The sequence below is a fragment of the Theropithecus gelada genome, chromosome 19 (assembly GCF_003255815.1).
Source record: "Theropithecus gelada isolate Dixy chromosome 19, Tgel_1.0, whole genome shotgun sequence".
Lineage (NCBI taxonomy): Eukaryota > Metazoa > Chordata > Mammalia > Primates > Cercopithecidae > Theropithecus > Theropithecus gelada.
The window spans coordinates 19140474-19159647 of NC_037687.1; the positions used below are offsets into that span (position 1 = coordinate 19140474).

Below are 19174 nucleotides of genomic sequence, written 5' to 3' on the forward strand. Positions count from 1 at the left end.
CTCACTGCAGCCTCAAACTGGGGCTCAGGCGATCCTCCCACCTCAGCCTACTGTGTAGCTGGAGCCACAGGCTTGCTACAGGCATTTCTCACTTGGCCTGAGAAACATTCCTATGGGGTGCTGTCTCCTGGGCTTGGCTCTTGGTCCCTCGTGAGGCTCTGCTTCCCTGGATTGGGCACAGGCTCCTCAGTGCAGTTGGGGCAGATCCAAGGAGCAATCCTGGGTCATGGTCTCAAATAGCTTCTCCAGCTGAGAAAATGGGACACTCCCCTCATCCCTGATGCCTCATCCCTAACATCTCGTCCTCTCTGAATTGAGCCTTGGGTCTATGGCCACATGGCAGGCAGAGACCCTGGCCCCTGCTCCCACAGATTCATTGGTAGAGGGCATGCACTATGCCCTGGGCCCTGGAGATGTGGCAGGAACTATCCAGACAGAAACATATTGTAGCACCTTGAGAAGAGGGCATGGGGTGACATTTTAGGCAAGTCTTGAAGTGGGGAAAAGTGCCAGGAGTGTGCAAAGCCTCAGAGACAGGAGCCAGCATGGCAGATCAAGAACAAAAAAGGCAGTGTGGTGGGACTGGGTGGGAAGACAGGGGCAAGGGCATGGGTTTTAGCTAAATGCAGTGGGAGCCTAGGGAAGGCCCTGGGCTCAGTCCTCCAGCCACGCCCACTCCCAAGCCATGCCCACTACCCCAAGGATGGAGTTTTGCCCCCATTTTCCAGGTGGGGAGTCTGAGGCATGGCCCCAATTAGGAGCGGCACCCTTCGACTAAACCAGAGGGGCTGGGGGCTAGGTTTTCTTTCTTTCTCTTTTTTTTGAGGCAGAGTCTTGTTCTGTTGCCCAGGCTGGAGTGCATTGGTGGGATCTTGGCTCACTGCAACCTCCACTTCCCAGGTTCAAGTGATTCTCCTGACTCAGCCTCCCGAGTAGCTAGGACTACAGGTGCAAGCCACCCATGCCCAGCTAAATTTTGTATTTTTAGTAGAGATGGGGTTTTACTATGTTAGCCAGGCTGGACTCGAACTCCTGACCTCAAGTGATCCGCCTCCCAAAGTGCTGGGATTACAGGCATGAGCCACCATGCCCGGCCTCAGGAGCTAGGTTTTCTACCTCCACTCTGATGTGGTCCAGCCAAAACTGGAGGCTAGACACTGCCCCTCTTTTAGCCTCGGTTTCCTCATCTGCAAAACTGAAGGGGACAGGGCCATACCCTATTTGGAGGGATGAAGATAGAGCTGGCACTGCATCCCCAGGGCACCAGAAAGCCATTGACACTGAGTGAGCAGGGGCTGGGCATGGGGAGACCCACCAGAGGAGCAGCTATGTGGGGCTCATATGCAGGTAGGCAGGATTAGGATTTCCTAATAGACCTAATACATTTCCCCATATACCCTAAATGGGAGCCACTCCCAGGCTCTGTGGGGTCCTCTCTCGATTTCCTCCTTACCTCTCCATCTCCTCTCCCTCTCTCCCTCCCTATTCCAGACAAATAAGCTTACTGGCCTTACTCAAACACACCAGCTCTCCTCTTCCTGGGGAACACCTGGACTGTTTCCCTTAGCTTCCGAGTCCCTTTACTTTTTTTTTTTTTTTTTTTTTCTGAGACAGGGTCTCACTCTGTGGTCCAGGCTGGAGTGCAGTGGCATGATCACAGCTCACTGCAGCCTTGAACTCCCAGGCCCAAGCGATCCTCTCACCTCACCCTCCCAAGTAGCTAAGACACGCCACCACGCCCGGCTAATTTTTAAATTTTTTGTACAGATGGCCATCTTGCTGTGTCGCCCAGATTGGTCTTTAACTCCTGGGCTCAAGCGATTCGCCCACCTCAGCTTCCCAAAGTTCTGGAATTACAGGAGTGAGCCACCACACCCCACCCAGAGTCCCTCCTTGAACACCTCCCAGCTCTACCTGGCATTTAGCACAACTTACAAGTATTTTATTTCCACGTCATTCTTTTATTTTACTTGACTTTTCAATTGTCTTGTTTCCGACAGGGATGGGCCCAAGTCTCTTCGCCATGAGCTCTGGGGCCTGGCAGACAGTAGGTGCTCAAGAAATGCATGATTACATGAATGAACAGAGAAGGGAATGAGCTAGTGGGTCCAGCTGAATCGTGCCCAGCCCTGCCCTGACTCCCCCCCTCACCCCCTCTTCCCGAGAGGAAAAGGACCCACAGCAGGGGAGATCTCCCCCTACCCCCCCAACCTCACTGTTGCTAGATCTGGGTTCAAATCACAGCTGTGAGCCGGGTGCACTGGCTCATGCCTGTAATTCCAGCACTTTGGGGAGGTCGAGGCAGGTGGATCACTTGAGGTCAGGAGTTTGAGACCAGCCTGGCCAACATGGTGAAACCCTGTCTCTACTAAAAATACAAAAAACTAGCCAGGCGTGGTGGCCTGCGCCTATAGTCTCAGCTACTCAGGAGGCAGAGGCACGAGAATTGTTTGAACCGGGTAGAGGCTGCAGTGAGCCAAGATTGTGCCACTCCAGACTGGGCAACAAAGAGAGACCCTGTTTAAAAAAAAAAATCACAGCTGTGTCTTTTTTGTTTGTTGTTTGAGACGGAGTTTCGCTCTTGTTGCCCAGGGTGGAGTGCAGTGGCATGATCTCGGCTCACTGCAACCTCCACCTCCCGGGTTCAAGCGATTCTTCTGCCTTAGCCTCTGAGTAGCTGAGATTACAGGTGCCTGCCCCGTGCCCAGCTTTTTTTTTTTTGTAGTTTTAGTAAAGATGAGGTTTCACTATGTTGGCCAGGTTGGTCTGGAACTCCTGCCCTCAGGTGATCCACCCGCCTTGGATTACAAGCGTTAGCCACCACGCCCGGACTTTTTCTTTTTCTTTAGAGACAGGGTCGGGGGCGCAGTGGCTCAGACCTGTAATCCCAACACTTTGAGAGGCCGAGGCGGGTGGATCAGGAGGTCAGGAGTTCAAGACTAGTCTGGCCAAGATGGTGAAACCCCATCTCTACTAAAAATACAAAAATTAGCCGGGTGTTTGGGCACGTGCCTGTAGTCCCAGCTACTTGGGAGGCTAAGGTAAGAGAATCGCTTGAACCCAGGAGGAGGAGGTTGCAGTGAGCCAAGATCGTGCCACTGTACTCCAGCCTGGGCGACAGAGCGAGACTGTCTCAAAAAACAAAACAAAAAAACAAGAGATAAGGTATCAGCTGTGATGCCCAGGCTGTTTTCGAATTCCTGAACTCAAGTGATCTGCCTGCCTCGGACTCGCAAAGTGTTGGGGTCACAGGCGTAAGCCACCGTGCCCAGCCCTTGGCTGTGTCTTTTGGCAAGTGACATCCATGTGGGCCTCAGTTTCCTTTTCTATAAACTCCTACTTTACGTGGAGACAGGTGACCCTCGCCCCACCCCTGGCTGTTCCATCCTTAAAAGATGTGGACGGGGAGGCGCTGGGGTCCACTTGCTTCCCCACCCATCATCACAGCACCATCACGACCCACGAACAACAGAGCTCCTTCGAGCTGGCCCATACTGGGGAGCCCAAAAGGTCCAGGTTCGAATCCTCCCGACTCCCTTTTGGGTATTGGAGCAATAACCTCAACAAGCCTGACTAAAATAGGGTACCCGCGCCCTTCTTCCCCGGACGGAGCGATCCCTTCTCCACTGGTCTGCAAACGGGGCCACCGTTAGAGCCAGGTGAGAGGAACAGCGAGTTTATTGCAGGTTCCAACCGGGAACCCGGTACCCATGGTTGGTTGGGAAGGTACACCCTCCGCGCAGAGGCTGAGCTTGTTCCGCGCAGGCGCAATGCTTCCGTCCCCTCTGGTCTCGCCCCTCTCGGGGCCTGGTCTGGGAAATCACGGATGCGCATGCGCCTCCAGCTCTCGGGATGGCGGAGGACGTAGATTCCGAACAGGGGCAACTGCCGACTTCCCCGTGGGAAGGAAGGGAGGGAAGCAGCAGGGAGAAGGCGCATGCGCAGTAGCACGCGGCAGCTTCGCATGTTCCCGCTAAGCTCGCCTCTTGCGCGTGCGCAGCGCTGGCCCAGTGCCCTCGGGGGCAGGAATGGCTGGAACCCCGGGTTCTAGCCAGAGTCCCCGGTGCGCAGCCAGCAGTTGCGCGCTACCTGGCCCGCCGAGGGCCTGGCGGACGGGCTGAACTGCAGCAGCTCGGCGATCAGGGCCTTGCAGCGCTCGGAGAGCTCGAGGCCTTCGGGGTAGAGCACGCCGCGCTTCTGGCGCCGGGGCAGGCCGGCAATGTCCGAGTCGTCGAAGGGCATGCACCCGGTGACCATGACGTAGAGCACGACGCCCATGCTCCACACATCATACTTCTTGGGGTCGTAGGGGATGCCCAGGAGCACCTCGGGTGACGCGTAGGCGGCTGAGCCGCAGTAGGTGGTGCTCAGGTCTGGGTAGCCATGGGCCTGGCGGCCGAACCCGAAGTCGGTGAGCTTGACGCGGCGCTCGTCCGGGCTCAGCAGCACGTTTTCGCACTTGAGGTCGCGGTGCACCAGGTGGTGATCGTGCAGGTAGCGCACGGCGCCGGCGATCTGCGCGAAGAGGTCGCGCGCCTGCACTCCGGGGATGCGCCCGTTGCGCTGCACAGCTTGCAGCAGGTCGGTGGCAGCCGCTTCCATCACGATGTACAGTTTCCCGTTGCACACCTCGATGAACTCGAAGACGTGCACGATGTGCGGGTGTCGCACGCCCCGCAGAATGGACAGCTCTCGCGGCAGGAACTTGTTGACGAAGTCCGGGGGCGCTCGCCGCCGGTCCACCACCTTGATGGCCACGGTACCCTTGTACTTCTTGGATGTGGCCACCTTCACCTTGGAGTAGCTGCCCTCTCCAATTGTGCGGCCCAGCTTATAACCGAGTTCGCTCAGAAGTTTGTCTCCCGACATGGTGGCGCCTGGGGCGCACGGGGAGCAGGAGGCGGCTGCTGTCGGGGGGCGGCCGGACTCCAATCTCGGGTCTAAGCCATGGCGCTTGGCACCTACACCCCCGCACCCCCATGTGCCCACTGCCAGGCATTGGCCGCTGTTGTGCCTTTTATTGCCCCGTAACAATTTTTGCCTTGTGAAGTGACCGCGGGCGTCACTCCGCCTTAGGGTGGGGGTCCAGGACCCCGCCCCGGGGCCACCCTAGCCTCCCTGCTTTGTGACTCATAATCACCTTGAATGGTCAGTTTCCGATGAGAGGCCACTAGCAAGGGATACCCACCACCACCAGGGAGCAGCATCCGTTCCGGGGATTGGGGTGAGTCCGAATTCGAGCAGCAGCTGCTCCCCAACATCACGTACCCAGCCCGTGACTACGTGGAGCCCTGGGCTTCCCGTAGAGTCCCTAGACGGAGCGAAAACGGGAAAAGGGGCCTTAACTGGGGCCCCTGGCTCCCTCGGGCGCTCGGAGTTTCTGACTGGCCTGCGCAACACCCCAGAGGCAAGGCGAACGCGAGGGCCTTTAATGCAAGAACCAAGGCAATTCACACCCTGTCTGGGAGAAAGAGAGAATAAAGACTCCTCAGCTACAGCCTGGCAGCGTATTCCGACCCAGGGTCCGCCGCCGGAGCTTTCCTGCGCTGTCGCGTAGTTACACTAGTGTCCGAGGCTTCCCAGGGCTGCGGCGGGCCAACTCGAGTGCTTCCGCCGGCCAACTCGAGTGCTTCCGCCACACTCATCATGGCGGTGGCAGTATGTCACTTCCGCCTGGGACCGGAAGTGTGGAATACCGCGAGCATGGAGATGTCGAAGGTGAAGCAGGACATGCCCCCGCCGGGGGGCTATGGGCCTATCGACTACAAACGAAACTTGCCGCGTCGAGGACTGTCGGGTCAGTATCACTCTGCGCCGGGGTCTCAGAGTGGGTACTCGGGGCTCGGGGGCGGGGTTCCGGGGACACAAGCGGGCCTCAGTTTCCCTGGCGGTGAGACCGGAGGCTGAGCTCGAGAATCCTCCATAGCTTCTGTAATAACGTCAAGTGCTGCAGTTTGTTGAGCGCTTTCCCAGCTCCGCTTCCTTCTCGTAACAGCCCAGGAAATCGGTCCCTCTAATTATTTACATTTTACAGTTGGGTTAAACTGAGGCATAGTCTGCGCTCTGGCCCTCAGCCACCCTTGGATTTCTCAGATGGGGAAACTGAGGCCCAAAAGAGGCCACGGCTCCCCAAGGCAAGGCTGAGGCCGCAACCTGGAACTTGGAGGGAATTTACAAGATGTTCTATAAAGTGGTTCCCTGCAGGCAGCCCCCGCCTCCATGGTGTCCCAGGAATCTGTATTCTTAAAGTTTTCAAATTGTTTTCATTTATGTATTTTTTTTTTGAGACGGAGTTTTGGTCTTGTTGCCCAGACTGGAGTGCAATGGCGCCATCTCGGCTCACCGCAACCTCTGCCTCCTGGGTTCAAGCAATTCTCTTGCCTCAGCCTCCCGAGTAGCTGGGATTACAGGCATGTGCCACCACGCCTGGCTAATTTTGTATTTTTGGTAGAGATGGGGTTTCTCCACGTTGGTCAGGGTGGTCTCCAACTCCCAACCTCAGATGATCGGCTCACCTCGGCCTCCCAAAGTGGTAGGATTACAGGCGTGAGCCACCATGCCCGTTGTAAAGTTTTCAAATGTTTTAAGTAACACGTTAAATTTTGTTATGGGGCCCAACACAGAAAAATGAAAAAGACTTGAAAGGCACCCATACTCAGTCCCCAGGGTTAACGGACAAATACAAACTTTTAAACGTAATTTAAGGGTGAATACATACATTCCTTTTTTTTTTTTTTTTTTTTTAAGACAGGGTATGGTTCTGTTGCCCAGGCTGGAGTCATCTCTTGGCAACCTCTGCCTCCTGGGCTCAAGCCATCCTCCCACCTCAGCCTCCCAAGCAGCTGGGATTATAAGCCTGCGCCCAGCTTTCTGTATTTTCTGTAGAGATGGGGTCTTGCCATCTTGCGCAGGCTGGTCTTGAACTCCTGGTCCACCCACCTCAGCTTTCCAAAGTTATGGGACTATAGGCATGAGCCACCGGGCTCAGCAGAATGCATGTCTCTTAACAAATTAAACTTTCCATTTAAATTACATGTTATGCACATTATGCCTCAATTTTAACACATACAAAAAAATGAACATAGTAATTAAAAATGTAATAATTCAGATAGTAGAAAAGTCAATGTGAGGTGAAAAGCCCTCCCCCCAGCTGCTTCTTGTTTTTTTGTCTTTTTTTGTTTTTGTTTTTTTTATAAGATGGAGTCTCGGTCTATTGCCCAGGCTGGAGTGCAGTGGCGTGATCTCGGTTCACTGCAAGCTCCGCCTCCCGGGTTCATGCCTCAGCCTCCCAAGTAACTGGGACTACAGGTGCCCGCCACCACGCCCGGCTAATTTTTTGTATTTTTAGTAGAGATGGGGTTTCATCGTGTGAGCCAGGATGGTCTCGATCTCCTGACCTGGTGATCCGCCTGCCTTGGCCTCCCAAAGTGCTGGGATTACAGGCGTGAGCCACGGCTCCCGGCGGTTTTTAATTTTTTATTTCTACTTTTTGTAGAGACAAGGGTGCAGCTATGTTGACCAGGCTGGTCTCAAACTCCTGGGCTCAAGTGATCCTCCAGCTTCAGCCTCCCAAAGTGCTGGAATTACAGGCTTGAGCCACCGTGGCCAGCCTCCTCTTGTTTTTCTTGTATCCAAGAACTGAGATTGGCAGACTTTTTCTTTTTTTTTTTTTTTGAGATGGAGTCTCGCTCTGTTGCCCAGGCTGGAGTGCAGTGGCGTGATCTCGGCTCACTGCAAGCTCCGCCTCCCGGGTTCACGCCATTCTCCTGCCTCAGCCTCCCAAGTAGCTGGTACTACAGGCGCCTGCTGCCACGCCCAGCTAATTTTTTGCATTTTTAGTAGAGACGGGGTTTCACCATGTTAGCCAGGATGGTCTCGATCTCCTGACCTCATGATCCACCCGCCTTGGTCTCCCAAAGTGCTGGGATTACAGGCGTGAGCCACAGCACCTGGCTGGCAGACTTTTTCTATAAAAGGGACAGATGACAAGTATTCTGGGTTTGGCTGGCCAGAAAGTTTCAGTTACTGAGACAACCATTTACAAACGGAAAGTGTTCTTAGCCTGGGGGCTATACAAAAACAGACGGCCTCTGAGCCAGGTGTCTCATGCCTATAATCCCCACACTTTGGGAGGTTGAGGCCAGAGGATGACTTGAGCCCAGGAGTTTGCAACCAGCCGGGGCAACATACTGAGACCCCCACCTCTACCAAAAATTTAAAAAAAACAAAAATAGGCTTCAGGCTAGATCCGGCCCGTTAGTTCTGTCCCAGAACACATTGGAGGAATATAATGCATTCTGGGTTTCCTCATTTTTCTTTTTTCTTTTCTCTTCTTTTTTTATTTTTATTTTTTTGAGACAGTCTCATTCTGTCACCCAGGCTAGAGTGCAGTGGCCTGATCTTGGCTCACTGCAACCTCCACCTCCTGGGTTCAAGCAATTCTCCTTTCTCAGCCTCCTGAGTAGCTGGGACTACAGTTGGACGCTACTACACCCGACTAATTTTTGTATTTTTAGTAGAAACGGGGTTTCACCATATTGGTCAGGCTGGTCTCGAACTCCTGACCTCAGGTGATCCACCCACCTTGGCCTCCCAAAGTGCTCATTTTGCAGGCATGACCCACCACGCCTGGTGTTTTTTGTTTTTTGTTTGTTTGTTTGTTTTGTGTGGTTTTTTTTTAGACCAAGTCTTGCTCTGTTGCTCAGGCTGGAGTGCAGTGGCACGATCTCAGCTCACTGCAACCTCTGCCTCCCAGGTTCAAGCGATTCTCCTCCCTCGGCCTCCCTAGTAGCTGGGATTACAGGTGTACGCCACCACGCCTGGCTACTTTTTTTTTTTTTTTTTTTTGAGATGGAGTTTTGCTCTTATTGCCCAGGCTAGAGTGCAGTTGTGCAATCTCGGCTTACCACAGCCTCCGCCTTCTGGGTTTAAGCGATTCTTCTGTCTCAGCCTCCCGAGTAACTGGGATTACAGGCGTGTGCCACCATGCCCGGCTAATTTTTTGTATTTTTAGTAGAGATGGGGTTTCTCCATGTTGGTCAGGCTGGCCTCGAACTCCAGATCTCAGGTGATCTGCCTGCCTTGGTCTCCTGAAGTGCTGAGATTACAGGTGTGAGCCACTGGGCCTGGCCTAATTTTTTTTTTTTTTTTTTGTATTTTTAGTAGAGACAGGGTTTTGCCATGTAGGCCAGGCTGGTCTCAAACTCTTGACCTCAGGTGCTCCCCCTGCCTCAGCCCCCCAAAGTGCTGGTATTACAGGCATGAGCCATTGCGCCTGGCTGAGTCTCCTTCTTCTCAGGTGTAACCCTGGCTACCCCACCCCTTCAGGTATGCAGCACAAGATTTCTTTCCAAATGTGCACCTGTGTGACCTGCAGCCAGACCAGGCCACAGAAAGACCCCAGCCCTGGAGGCTCCCTGAGCTCCCCACTTCCAGCATCTCATTTTTGTATAAATACCCTGGTCCTCTCCCAGTTCACCACAGAGCAGTGGCCCCCCTCTGCCAGACAGTGCCCTAAATACCACTGCCTGGGGTTGTGTCTCTTAATGGTGTGGACTTTTGTTACAGCACATACACCCCCACCCCAGCCTTTCCCGTCAGAGGAGTGAGGAGGATCCCCCTGTGCTGGTGTGCTCTTTGTTTATGGCCCTGCTTTCATTGTTGAGTGAGCACATGGTGCCGGGCCCTGTCCCCAAGCCCTCACAGCTGAGCTGAAGAGATGCAACACATCATGCCAGGATTTCTAGTTGTTGGTGAGACCTGGGATAACCTGGGCCCACTTAAGCCAGGATGTGCCAGGAGGACCTCTCTGAGAAGAAGTCTGCTCTGCAGAAAAAGAGCTAGTACGCAGGCCCCTCCTCATCTCCCTCCTCTGTCCTCCTCCCCTGCCTCTCCTGAGCTATGTTCCACAGTGGCCCTCCCACCAGACCTACCTTCTCTGCTCCTGTCCAAGGCCTGGTGACCCCAAGCCTGGCACCCACTCCCCTCTGTCTGCCTGGGTCAGCCATTCACTCACTGCCAGCATCCCAGGACATGATGGGCTGGCTCAGGCCGCTTTTTGTTATTTATTATTATTTTTTTTGAGACAGAGTCTCTCTCTGTCACCCAGGCTGGAGCGCAGTGGCACGATCTCGGCTCACTGCAAGCTCCGCCTCGTGGGTTCACGCCATTCTCCTGCCTCAGCCTCCAGAGTAGCTGGGACTACAGGCGCCCGCCACTATGCCCGGCTCATTTTTTGTATTTTTTAGTAGAGACGGGGTTTTCACCATGTTAGCCAGGATGGTCTCAATTTCCTGACCTCGTGATCCGCCTGCCTCAGCCTCCCAAAGTGCTGGGATTACAGGTGTGAGCCACAGCGCCCGGCTGGTTCAGTCCCCTTTTAATCCATGTCGCTCCTGAAATGTCTTCCATCCCACCTCCTCCACTATCTCCCACACCCAGTTCTCCTGTCCCCACTCCCTCCTGAGCCTAGCAGGCAGCCCTTTCCTTTTCATCTTGTGTCTTTAATATATTTATTGAGGTTCCCATACCATACCATACAACTCGCCCATTTAAAGTCTGTCCAATGTAATGGCTGGGAGCGGTGGCTCACGCCTGTAATCTCAGCCCTTTGAGGACCTGAGCTCAGGAGTTGGAGACCAACCTGGCCAACATGGCAAAACCCTGTCTCTACTAAAAATACAAAAGTTAGTCGGGCGTGGTGGTGCACACCTGTAATCCCAGCTACTTGGGAGGGTGAGGCAAGAAAATTGCTTGAATCTGGGAGGCGGAGGTTGCAGTGAGCCGAGATCTTGCCTCTGCACTCCAGCCTGGGCAACAGAGCGAGACTTCATCTCAATGATAATAATAATAATAATGAAGTGTGCCCAGTATATTGATTTTTTAGTATATTCACAGAGTTGTGTGGCCATTGCCATGATCAGAATTTAGACCACTTTCATCACCCAAAAGAAACCCCGTCTTCCCTATTAGCAATCATCCCACCCCTGGCAAACACTAATCTGCTTCCTTTCTCTCTGGATTTGCCTGTTCTGGGCATTTCATATCAATGGAGCCATAGACTGTGTGGCCTTTTGTCTCTGGCTAATTAATACCCATTGTGTGGGTGCACCAGGTGTTGTGTTTTCATTTGTTTTTTGATGGGCACTTGGGTCGTCTGCCTACTCTTCAGCTGCTGTGAATAATGTGAGTACTGCTGCCATGAGGATTTACGCTGTACAGGTGTTTATATGGCTGTAGATTTTCATTTCTCCCATGTGAACTTTCCCTTAAGAGACAAACCACTGGATCTTATGGTAACTTCGTGTTTAACATTTTGAGGAACTGCCGAATTGTTTTCCAAATTGACTACACCATTTTGTGTTTCCACCTGCGATGTATGAGAGTCCCAATTTCTCCACATCTCAACAACACTGATTATTTTCCATTTTTTTGATCATAGCCACCGTCCTAGTGCATGTGAAACTGTATTTCATTATGGTGGAGTTTCTTAGAAATTCTTTTTGGGGTTTTTTTGCTCAGTTTTCTGGGCATTGATTGTTGATTTGCATTTCACTGCTGGCTGATGATGTCGAACATCTTTTCATGTGTTTTATTATTTTTATTTTTTATTATTTTTTTCAAGAGATGGGGTCTCAATGTTGCCCGGGCTGGTGTCAAACTCCTGGGCTCAAGCCGTCCTCCCGCCTCGGCCTCCAAAGTGCTGAGATTCTAGGAGTGAACCACCACCTTTGCATGTGTTTATTGGCCATTTGTATGTCTGTCTTGGAGAAATGTCTTTTCAAATCCTTTATATATTTTTAATAGGGTTTTGTTTTGTTTTGTTTTCTACAGGCACCTGCCACCGTGCCTGGCTAACGCCCGGCTTAGTAGGGTTTTTTAAATTATGGAATTATTGAGTTGTAAGAGTATGTGTCTATATGTTGTCTTCTCAGCTAATTGACAGTTTCATTTACAGCACAAAAGTTTTTAATTTCATTGAAGTCTGGGCCGGGCACGGTGGCTCACGCCGGTAATCCCAGCACTTTGGGAGGCTGAGGCAGGCAGATCACTTGAGGTCAGGAGTTTGAGACCAGCCTGGCCAATGTGGCAAAACCCCGTCTCTACTAAAAATACAAAAATTAGCCGGGGGTAGTGGCTCGCGCCTGTAGTCCCAGCTACTTGGGAGGCTGAGGCAGAACAATCATTTGAACCCAGGAGGCGGAGGTTGCAGGGAGCTGAGATCACGCCACTGCACTCCAGCCTGGACAACAGAGTGAGACTCCGTCTCAAAAATATATGTATAATAATAATTTCAATGAAGTCCAATTTATGTATTTTTCCTTTTGTCACTTGTGCTTCTGGTGTCATGTCTAAGAAACCTAGTTTGAGGCCGGGCGCGGTGGCTCACGCCTGTAATTCCAGCACTTTGGGAGGCCGAGGCGGGCGGATCACAAGGTCAGGAGATCGAGACCACGGTGAAACCCCGTCTCTACTGAAAATACAAAAAATTAGCCAGGCGCGGTGGCAGGTGCCTGTAGTCCCAGCTACTTGGGAGGCTGAGGCAGGAGAATGGCAGGAACCCGGGAGGCGGAGCTTGCAGTGAGCCGAGATCGCGCTACTGCACTCCAGCCAGGGGGACAGAGCGAGACTCTGTCTCAAAAAAAAAAAGAAAAAAAGAAACCTAGTTTGAGGTCACAGAGACTGACTTTTACATTTTCTTCTAAGAGTATATAGTTTTAGCTCTTACGCTTAGTTCTTTGATCCTTTTGAGTTAATTTTTGTGGATGGGATAAGGAAGGAGTGCATCCTCATTCTTTAGCATGTGGCCGTCTGGTTATCCCATTTGTTGAAAAGACCGTTTTCTCCCCCATTGAATTATCTTGGCACCTTTGTCCAAAATCAATTGACCATAAATGTGAGGGTTTATTTCTGGACTCTCAGTTCTGTTCCATTGATGAACATCTCTGTCCTATGCCAGTGCCACACTGTCTTGTACACACAGCTGTGGGATAAGTTTTGAAATCGTATATAGTGTGAGTCTTCCAACTTTGTTCTTTTTCAAAATTGTTTTGGCTATTCTGGTCCCTTGCATTTCCATATGAATTTCCCAACCTGCTTGTCAGTTTCTGCAACAGGAAAAGAAATGGTTGGCATTCTGATGGGGATTGCATTTCGAATCTGTATCAGTTTGGACAGCGTTGCCATCTGCACAGTGCTAAGTGCTCCAATTCTTGAACACAGGATGTGTTTTTATTTATTTTGGTCTTCTCTAAGAATGGCCAAGGCCGGGTGCAGTGGCTCATACTGGTAGTTCCAACACTCTGGGAGGCTGAGATGGGAGGATTGCTTGAGGCCAGGAGTTCAAGACCAGCCTGGGCAACATAGCAAGACCCTGTTTCTATGAAAAAATATATGTTTTTCCTTTTTTCTTTTTTTGTTTTTTGAGACAGAATTTTCTCTGTCACCTAGGCTGGAGTACAGTGGTGCCATCTCAGCCTACTGCAGCCTTGACTTCTTGGGCTTAAGTGATACTCCCGCCTCAGCTACCGAAGTAGGTGGGACCACAGATATATGCCACCACATCTAGCTAATTTAAAAATATGTATTTTGGGCCAGGCATGGTGGCTCAAACCTGTAATCCTAGCACTTTGGGAGGCCAAGGCAGGTGGATTACGTGAGGTCGGGAGTTCAAGACCAGCCTGGCCAACATGGTAAAACCCCGTCTCTACTAAAAAATATAAAAATTTAGCTGGGCACGGTGGTGCGCATCTGTAATTCCAGCTGTTCAGGAGGCTGAGGCAGGAGAATTACTTGAACTTGGGAGGCGGAGGTTGCAGAGAGCTGAGATCGCACCACTGCACTCTAGCCTGGGCTACAGAGCGAGACTTTGTCTCAAAAAATAAAATAAAATATGTATTTTGTAAATGTTTCACTATGTTTCACAGGCTAGTCGCAAACTCCTAGTCAAGCAGTCCTCTCGCCTCAGCCTCCCAAAATGCTGGGATTACAAGCGTGAGCTGCTGCACCCAGGTGAAAAAATTTGATCCCACCACTGCACTCCAGCCTGGACAACAGAGAGAGGCCAGGTCTCCAAAACCAAAAAGAAAAAGAATGGTCTGCACACCCTTTTGTGCATGCACTTCACCATGTTCCCCACCAGACTAGCAGTTCCTGAGACATAGACTCTGAGGCCTGGGGCCTTGACCCCTCTATGGTCAGTGAGGAGGAAGAGCCCTGCACAGGCTGCATGCAAATACAAGAGGCCCTGCATTGTTTCTGTCATCTCATACATCTCTGTGCTATGCCAGTGCCACACTGTCTTGTACACACAGCTGCGGGATAAGTTTTGGAATTTATTTCTTTTTTGGAATTTATCTTACAGATGGACCTGCATTTGAGTGCGCAGGTGTGAGGGTGCAGGTTCTCCCCAAGGGTCCATTTTCTGCACCAGAAGGCTTAGGGCAGCCCAGGTCTGTCCCCTGGGTTCTCTGTAGCCGTTGAAAAGAACGAGATGGCCGGGCGCGGCGGCTCACGCCTGTAATCCCAGCACTTTGGGAGGCCACGGCTGGCGGATCATGAGGTCAGGAGATCGAGACCATCCTGGCTAACACGGTGACACTCCTTCTCTACTAAATATACAAAAAATTAGCCGGGCGTGGTGGCGGGCGCCTGTAGTCCCAGCTACTCGGGAGGCTGAGGCAGGAGAATGACGTGAACCCGGGAGGCGGAGGTTGCAGTGAGCCGAGACTGCGCCACTGCACTCCAGCCTGGGCGACAGAGCGAGACTCTATCTCAAAAAAAAAAAAAAGAAAAAGAAAAAAAAGAAAAGAACAAGATATGCCCAGTACAGTGGCTCACACCTGTAATCACAGCACTTGGGGAGGCCAAGGCAGATGGATCACGAGAGGTCAGGAGTTCGAGACCAGCCTGGCCAATATGGTGAAACCCCGTCTCTACTAAAAATACAAAAATTAGCCAGGCGTAGTGGCGGGCGCTTGTAGTCCCAGCTATTCAGGAGGCTGAGGCGGAAGAATCGCTTGAACCCAAGAGGCAGAGGTTGCAGTGAGCCAAGATCATGCCACTGCACTCCAGCCTGGGTGACAGAGTGAGACTCCATCTCAAAAATAAATAAATTTTTAAAAAAGAAAAGAACGAGATATTGCCAGCCTAGGCAACATAGCGAGACCCCATCTCTACAAAAATTAGTTAGCTGAACATGGTGGCACACACCTGGGGTCCCAGTTACTCGGGAGGGTACTCTAACTCACTTGAGCCCAGGAGTTGGAGGCTGCATTGAGCCATGATCGCGCCCCTGCACTCCAGCCTGGGTGACAGAGTGAGACCTTGTCTCAAAACTAAAAACCAAAACAAAGAAAACAAAAAAGAACAAGGCAGCTGATGAAACCTCCCATGTGCTGGACCGGAGTCTGAGAGCTGGGAGCTGGCCCTGAGCATCCCGGGCCTCTCAAGAGACGTGCCTCTGAGCCCGGACCCAGCACACCCTCATTACCTGTAGCATGGAAATGTCTTACCCCTGACTTAGGCTTCTAACAGGTTAAATAACCAGGTGCAAACTTGAGCCAGTTTCTCACTTGTCTCTGGGTCTAGCAGAGGTAGCTCACAAGCTCCATGCTGGAGCAGAGCTGAAAGCAGAAGTACAGGACAGGCGCAGAGTAGCCCGAGCAGGCGTAGAGCAGGGCCCAGTGTCCTGGAGGCGTGGAGATGGCCTTGCCTTCCACCTGCTGGTCGTTTCCTGAGTGTTGACTGGAGCCCGGCCTGCCTGATCTTGTCATTCGTCCCTGCAAGCGTGAAGCCTCTCCAGAAAAGAGACTGGGGCTGGAAGGATCTGGAGGGTGCAGGGTGAGCCTGGGAGCCAGACGCCAGGCAACCCAGGCCTCCCTGAAGACCCCAGTGGGCCCCCAGCCTGTCAGTCAGGATTAGAGCAAGGCCTCACTGGTGCTCAGTAAATATTCATGATAGCCTCTGTCCTCCCTGGGGTGCAGGGCAGGGGGCTTGACCCTGCAGAGCCAAGAGGTAGCACGGCCACCCCTAGGACCCAGGGAGTGGCTGGGCAGCCCCCACAAGGCACTGCCTGTCCCTGGCAGCTGTGTGCAGCCCCCACAGGGCAGCACGCGGAACTGTGGCCCAGGTGGCCAGGAGCCACCATGGACACTGTCAGAGTCACCCTCCTACTTGGGGGCCAGCCTGCTGCCCAGGGTCCAAACAGCCTTCTAGAAGATGATGGAGCCGGCGCCCCCCAGCAACCACCATCTAGATCTTCAGGCCTCCTGAGGTCGATGCCCAGCGTGTACCTTTCAGAAAACCCCTGGCACGGGGGCAGAGGTGTCACAGTCCAGGCAGCCTCACTCCTGAGAAAAAAAGCTGCCGTTGTCCCTTGACTGCAGAGTGGGTAGCGCCTGGAACAGCCACAGCAGCTTCTGGGAGCTGTGGAGGAGGGTGTCTGAGTGGGGGCTGGCCCGCTGAGCAGCGCCTCTCTCCACAGGCTACAGCTTGCTGGCCATAGGCATTGGAACCCTGCTGTACGGGCACTGGAGCATGATGAAGTGGAACCGTGAGCGCAGGTAAGGCCCCCGGTGGGCGTTGTCTGAAAGTCGTCCTGGCCAGTTGTCAGGATCCTGTAGCATTCCGCTGTTGCCTGTGCTGGCAAGGGGTGAACTGGCCCCTTGAACTTGGGTGTGCACTCTCAGGCCCCAAAAAGTGCAGATCCAGCACTTCCATTTCTAGGCTCTGTCCTCGAGATGTCTCCATGCCTGTAATCCCAGCACTTTGGGAGGCCAAGTTTGGAGCATTGCTTGAGCCCAGGAGTTCAAGACCAGCCTGGGGAATAGAGCGAAACCCTGTCCCCCCGCCCCGTGCAAAAAAATGTGTCTAGTGAGGAGGGCTGGGACCCATGGATCCAGGTTAGGACAGGATATGAGTGGGGGGCCTGCCTCGGGCCTTCTAAGCAGAATTTTGTCAGAGGTGACCAGGCTCAAACTGGACCACACCAGGCAGTGGCCGCACAGGGCCAGATGAACTAGGGCCAGGCGCCCCCCTCTCCCTGTGTCACAGGCTGGGCGCTGCTTCCCCACACCCCCCTCCACCCGACACAGGCCAGGCAGGGCTGGAAGATGGGGGTCATTGCAGGGAACTTGGAAGCTGCCAGAAAGCAGGGAGAAGAAAGGATTGTGGCCCCGCCTGCCCCAACCTCACACACTGTGATTATTTTGAGATAAAGGGTACGTGGTTTTGTGAGGCCCAGAACCCCGTGATGAAGTCACCCCCTCCTTCATCGCGATCATCAGGCAGAGTTATTTTTAGGATAAAAAAAAGTTTTTAATTGCAAAGAAAGTAGAAAGCCAGCAGTCTTGTGGGCAGTCACTCGTGCAGCTACCTGCACACGCCCTCCTCTCAGGCTCCTTGTGGGCTCTGCCCACGACCCTCACCCTGCTCGCTGCCTGCCTCCCGCCCCGCCCCCCCCCCAGCTATTCCCCCAGCTCCCCATTCCCTGCCTCTTCCCCCAGCAGCACTCTGACCCCTGAGGCTGGTGCTGCCTATGCTCCCCTGACCCAGCCTGGTCTGACCTGAGTGTGGGTTTCGGGCTTTCACAGGCGCCTACAGATCGAGGACTTCGAGGCCCGCATCGCGCTGATGCCACTGTTCCAGGCAGAAACTGACCGGAGGTAGCACTGCTGGGGCCAAGATCGGGAGGTCACTGGCCTGAAGGCCCCAGGCTGCAGGGCCTGACCTGCATCCCCGAAGGTGGCCAGAATGCCCATGGGGGCCATTGCCATGTGCCGTCAGCTGCATCCTCAGAGAGGCGTGGAGACTTAGTGGAGACCCAAGGGGGTGAACCGGAAGACTTCCTGGAGGAGGAGGCAGCACTGGGGCTGGGGCAGGAGAAAAGCTAGGAGTTTGCCGGGGGAAAGGGAGACAGGGTCGGAGGGAGGCTTGAAGGGGTGCCACCAGGGGCCCTAGGCAGGGGCCCCTCAGGGCACTGAGGGCCCACCCCCACCATCGGCCCCATCCCCACAGGACCTTGCGGATGCTTCGGGAGAACCTGGAGGAGGAGGCCATCATCATGAAGGACGTGCCCGACTGGAAGGTGGGTCCCCGGCTGGAAGGGCAGGGGTGCCAGCCACGGCAGAGACAGGGCCTGGCGTTGGGGAGCTCTCACAGCTTTCTATAGAAACCCCAGGACCAAGGGGGTGGTGGATGCTGGGTCCCAGGAGGGAAGGCTGTAGTGCCTGGCCATGCATAGGGGCCACTGGTCTTGGGGGATGGGTCCCAGCAGGCTGTATGTGGGTGGCTGTGCCTCTACCCATACCCCACTGTCCCCACAGGTGGGAGAGTCTGTGTTCCACACAACCCGCTGGGTGCCCCCCGTGATCGGGGAGCTGTATGGGCTGCGCACCACGGAGGAGGCTATCCATGCCAACCACGGCTTCATGTGGTATACATAGGCCCTGTGCCCTCCAGCCACCTGGATCCCTGCCCCTCCCCACTGGGATGGAATAAATGCTCTGCAGACCTGGCCTGCCTGTTTTCCTGGGGACTAGGGGAGAGAAGGAGGAGAGGGCCCAGCTAGGCACCACCGGATCACATGTAGCATGGGGACGGAACAGATGCGATACAGGGTGGCCTCAAAACACACCTAGGGGCTGCCCCTGGATCCACCACCAGCCTCCTCTCTGCCTCGGATATACCTGGACTCTCCTGCCTCCCTGTTGAAACCCTGCCTGTCAGCAGCCCGCTCACCCCTCCAGGCTGGGGGCCCCTGGGTCAGCTTTGGGTCAGACCTTCTCCACGGAGGTCTGGGGAATGGGAGGAGCCTTGACCTCCCGGATGCAAGTGATCCTCCCGCTTCAGCCTCCCGCGTCACTGCAATTACAGGCGTGAACCACCATACCCTGTGCGGCCCCGCCAGTTGTAGGCATGGCGAGGGTATTTGGCTGCGGAGGGGCTCCTCGCTCCCTGAGAGGGAAGCTCAGAGACACAGGGATATCTGCAGGAAAACCAAGTTGGGTGAGGCAACCAAGATTGGCCAGGTGACTGCTATGGGATCCTGGCAGTTCCGCTCCTGGCACGAAAGGGTTAAGTCCGTCTGAGTCCACCGACCAATGGTGACGCGCAGCGCCTTCGAGGCGCCTCCTGAGTGGCGGGCACGCAGGGTGGGCGGGAGGGAGGAGAATAG

At 53.7% G+C, this 19174-nt stretch overlaps 2 protein-coding genes across 4 annotated transcripts; one reads left to right on the plus strand and one right to left on the minus strand.

The window, feature by feature from the left end:
* Positions 1-3663: 3663 nt before the first annotated feature.
* TSSK6 (testis specific serine kinase 6) lies at positions 3664-5121 on the minus strand. The gene has a single exon (XM_025366822.1). It carries the CDS (start codon positions 4867-4869, stop codon positions 4048-4050), a length of 822 nt encoding a protein of 273 aa, XP_025222607.1. The 5' UTR covers positions 4870-5121; the 3' UTR covers positions 3664-4047.
* A 228-nt stretch (positions 5122-5349) lies between these two features.
* Positions 5350-18809, plus strand: NDUFA13 (NADH:ubiquinone oxidoreductase subunit A13). 3 transcript variants are annotated; one of them, XM_025366826.1, is made up of 5 exons: positions 5350-5797; positions 16484-16562; positions 17592-17663; positions 18016-18085; positions 18324-18515. In XM_025366826.1, exons 1-5 carry the CDS (start codon positions 5647-5649, stop codon positions 18441-18443), a joined length of 492 nt encoding a protein of 163 aa, XP_025222611.1. In that variant the 5' UTR covers positions 5350-5646; the 3' UTR covers positions 18444-18515. The 3 variants fall into 3 exon arrangements, with proteins under 3 accessions (XP_025222611.1, XP_025222610.1, XP_025222612.1); XM_025366825.1 differs by having other exon boundaries at positions 5647-5797; positions 18016-18089; positions 18324-18809; XM_025366827.1 differs by having other exon boundaries at positions 5647-5797; positions 18016-18105; positions 18333-18514.
* Positions 18810-19174: the final 365 nt, after the last annotated feature.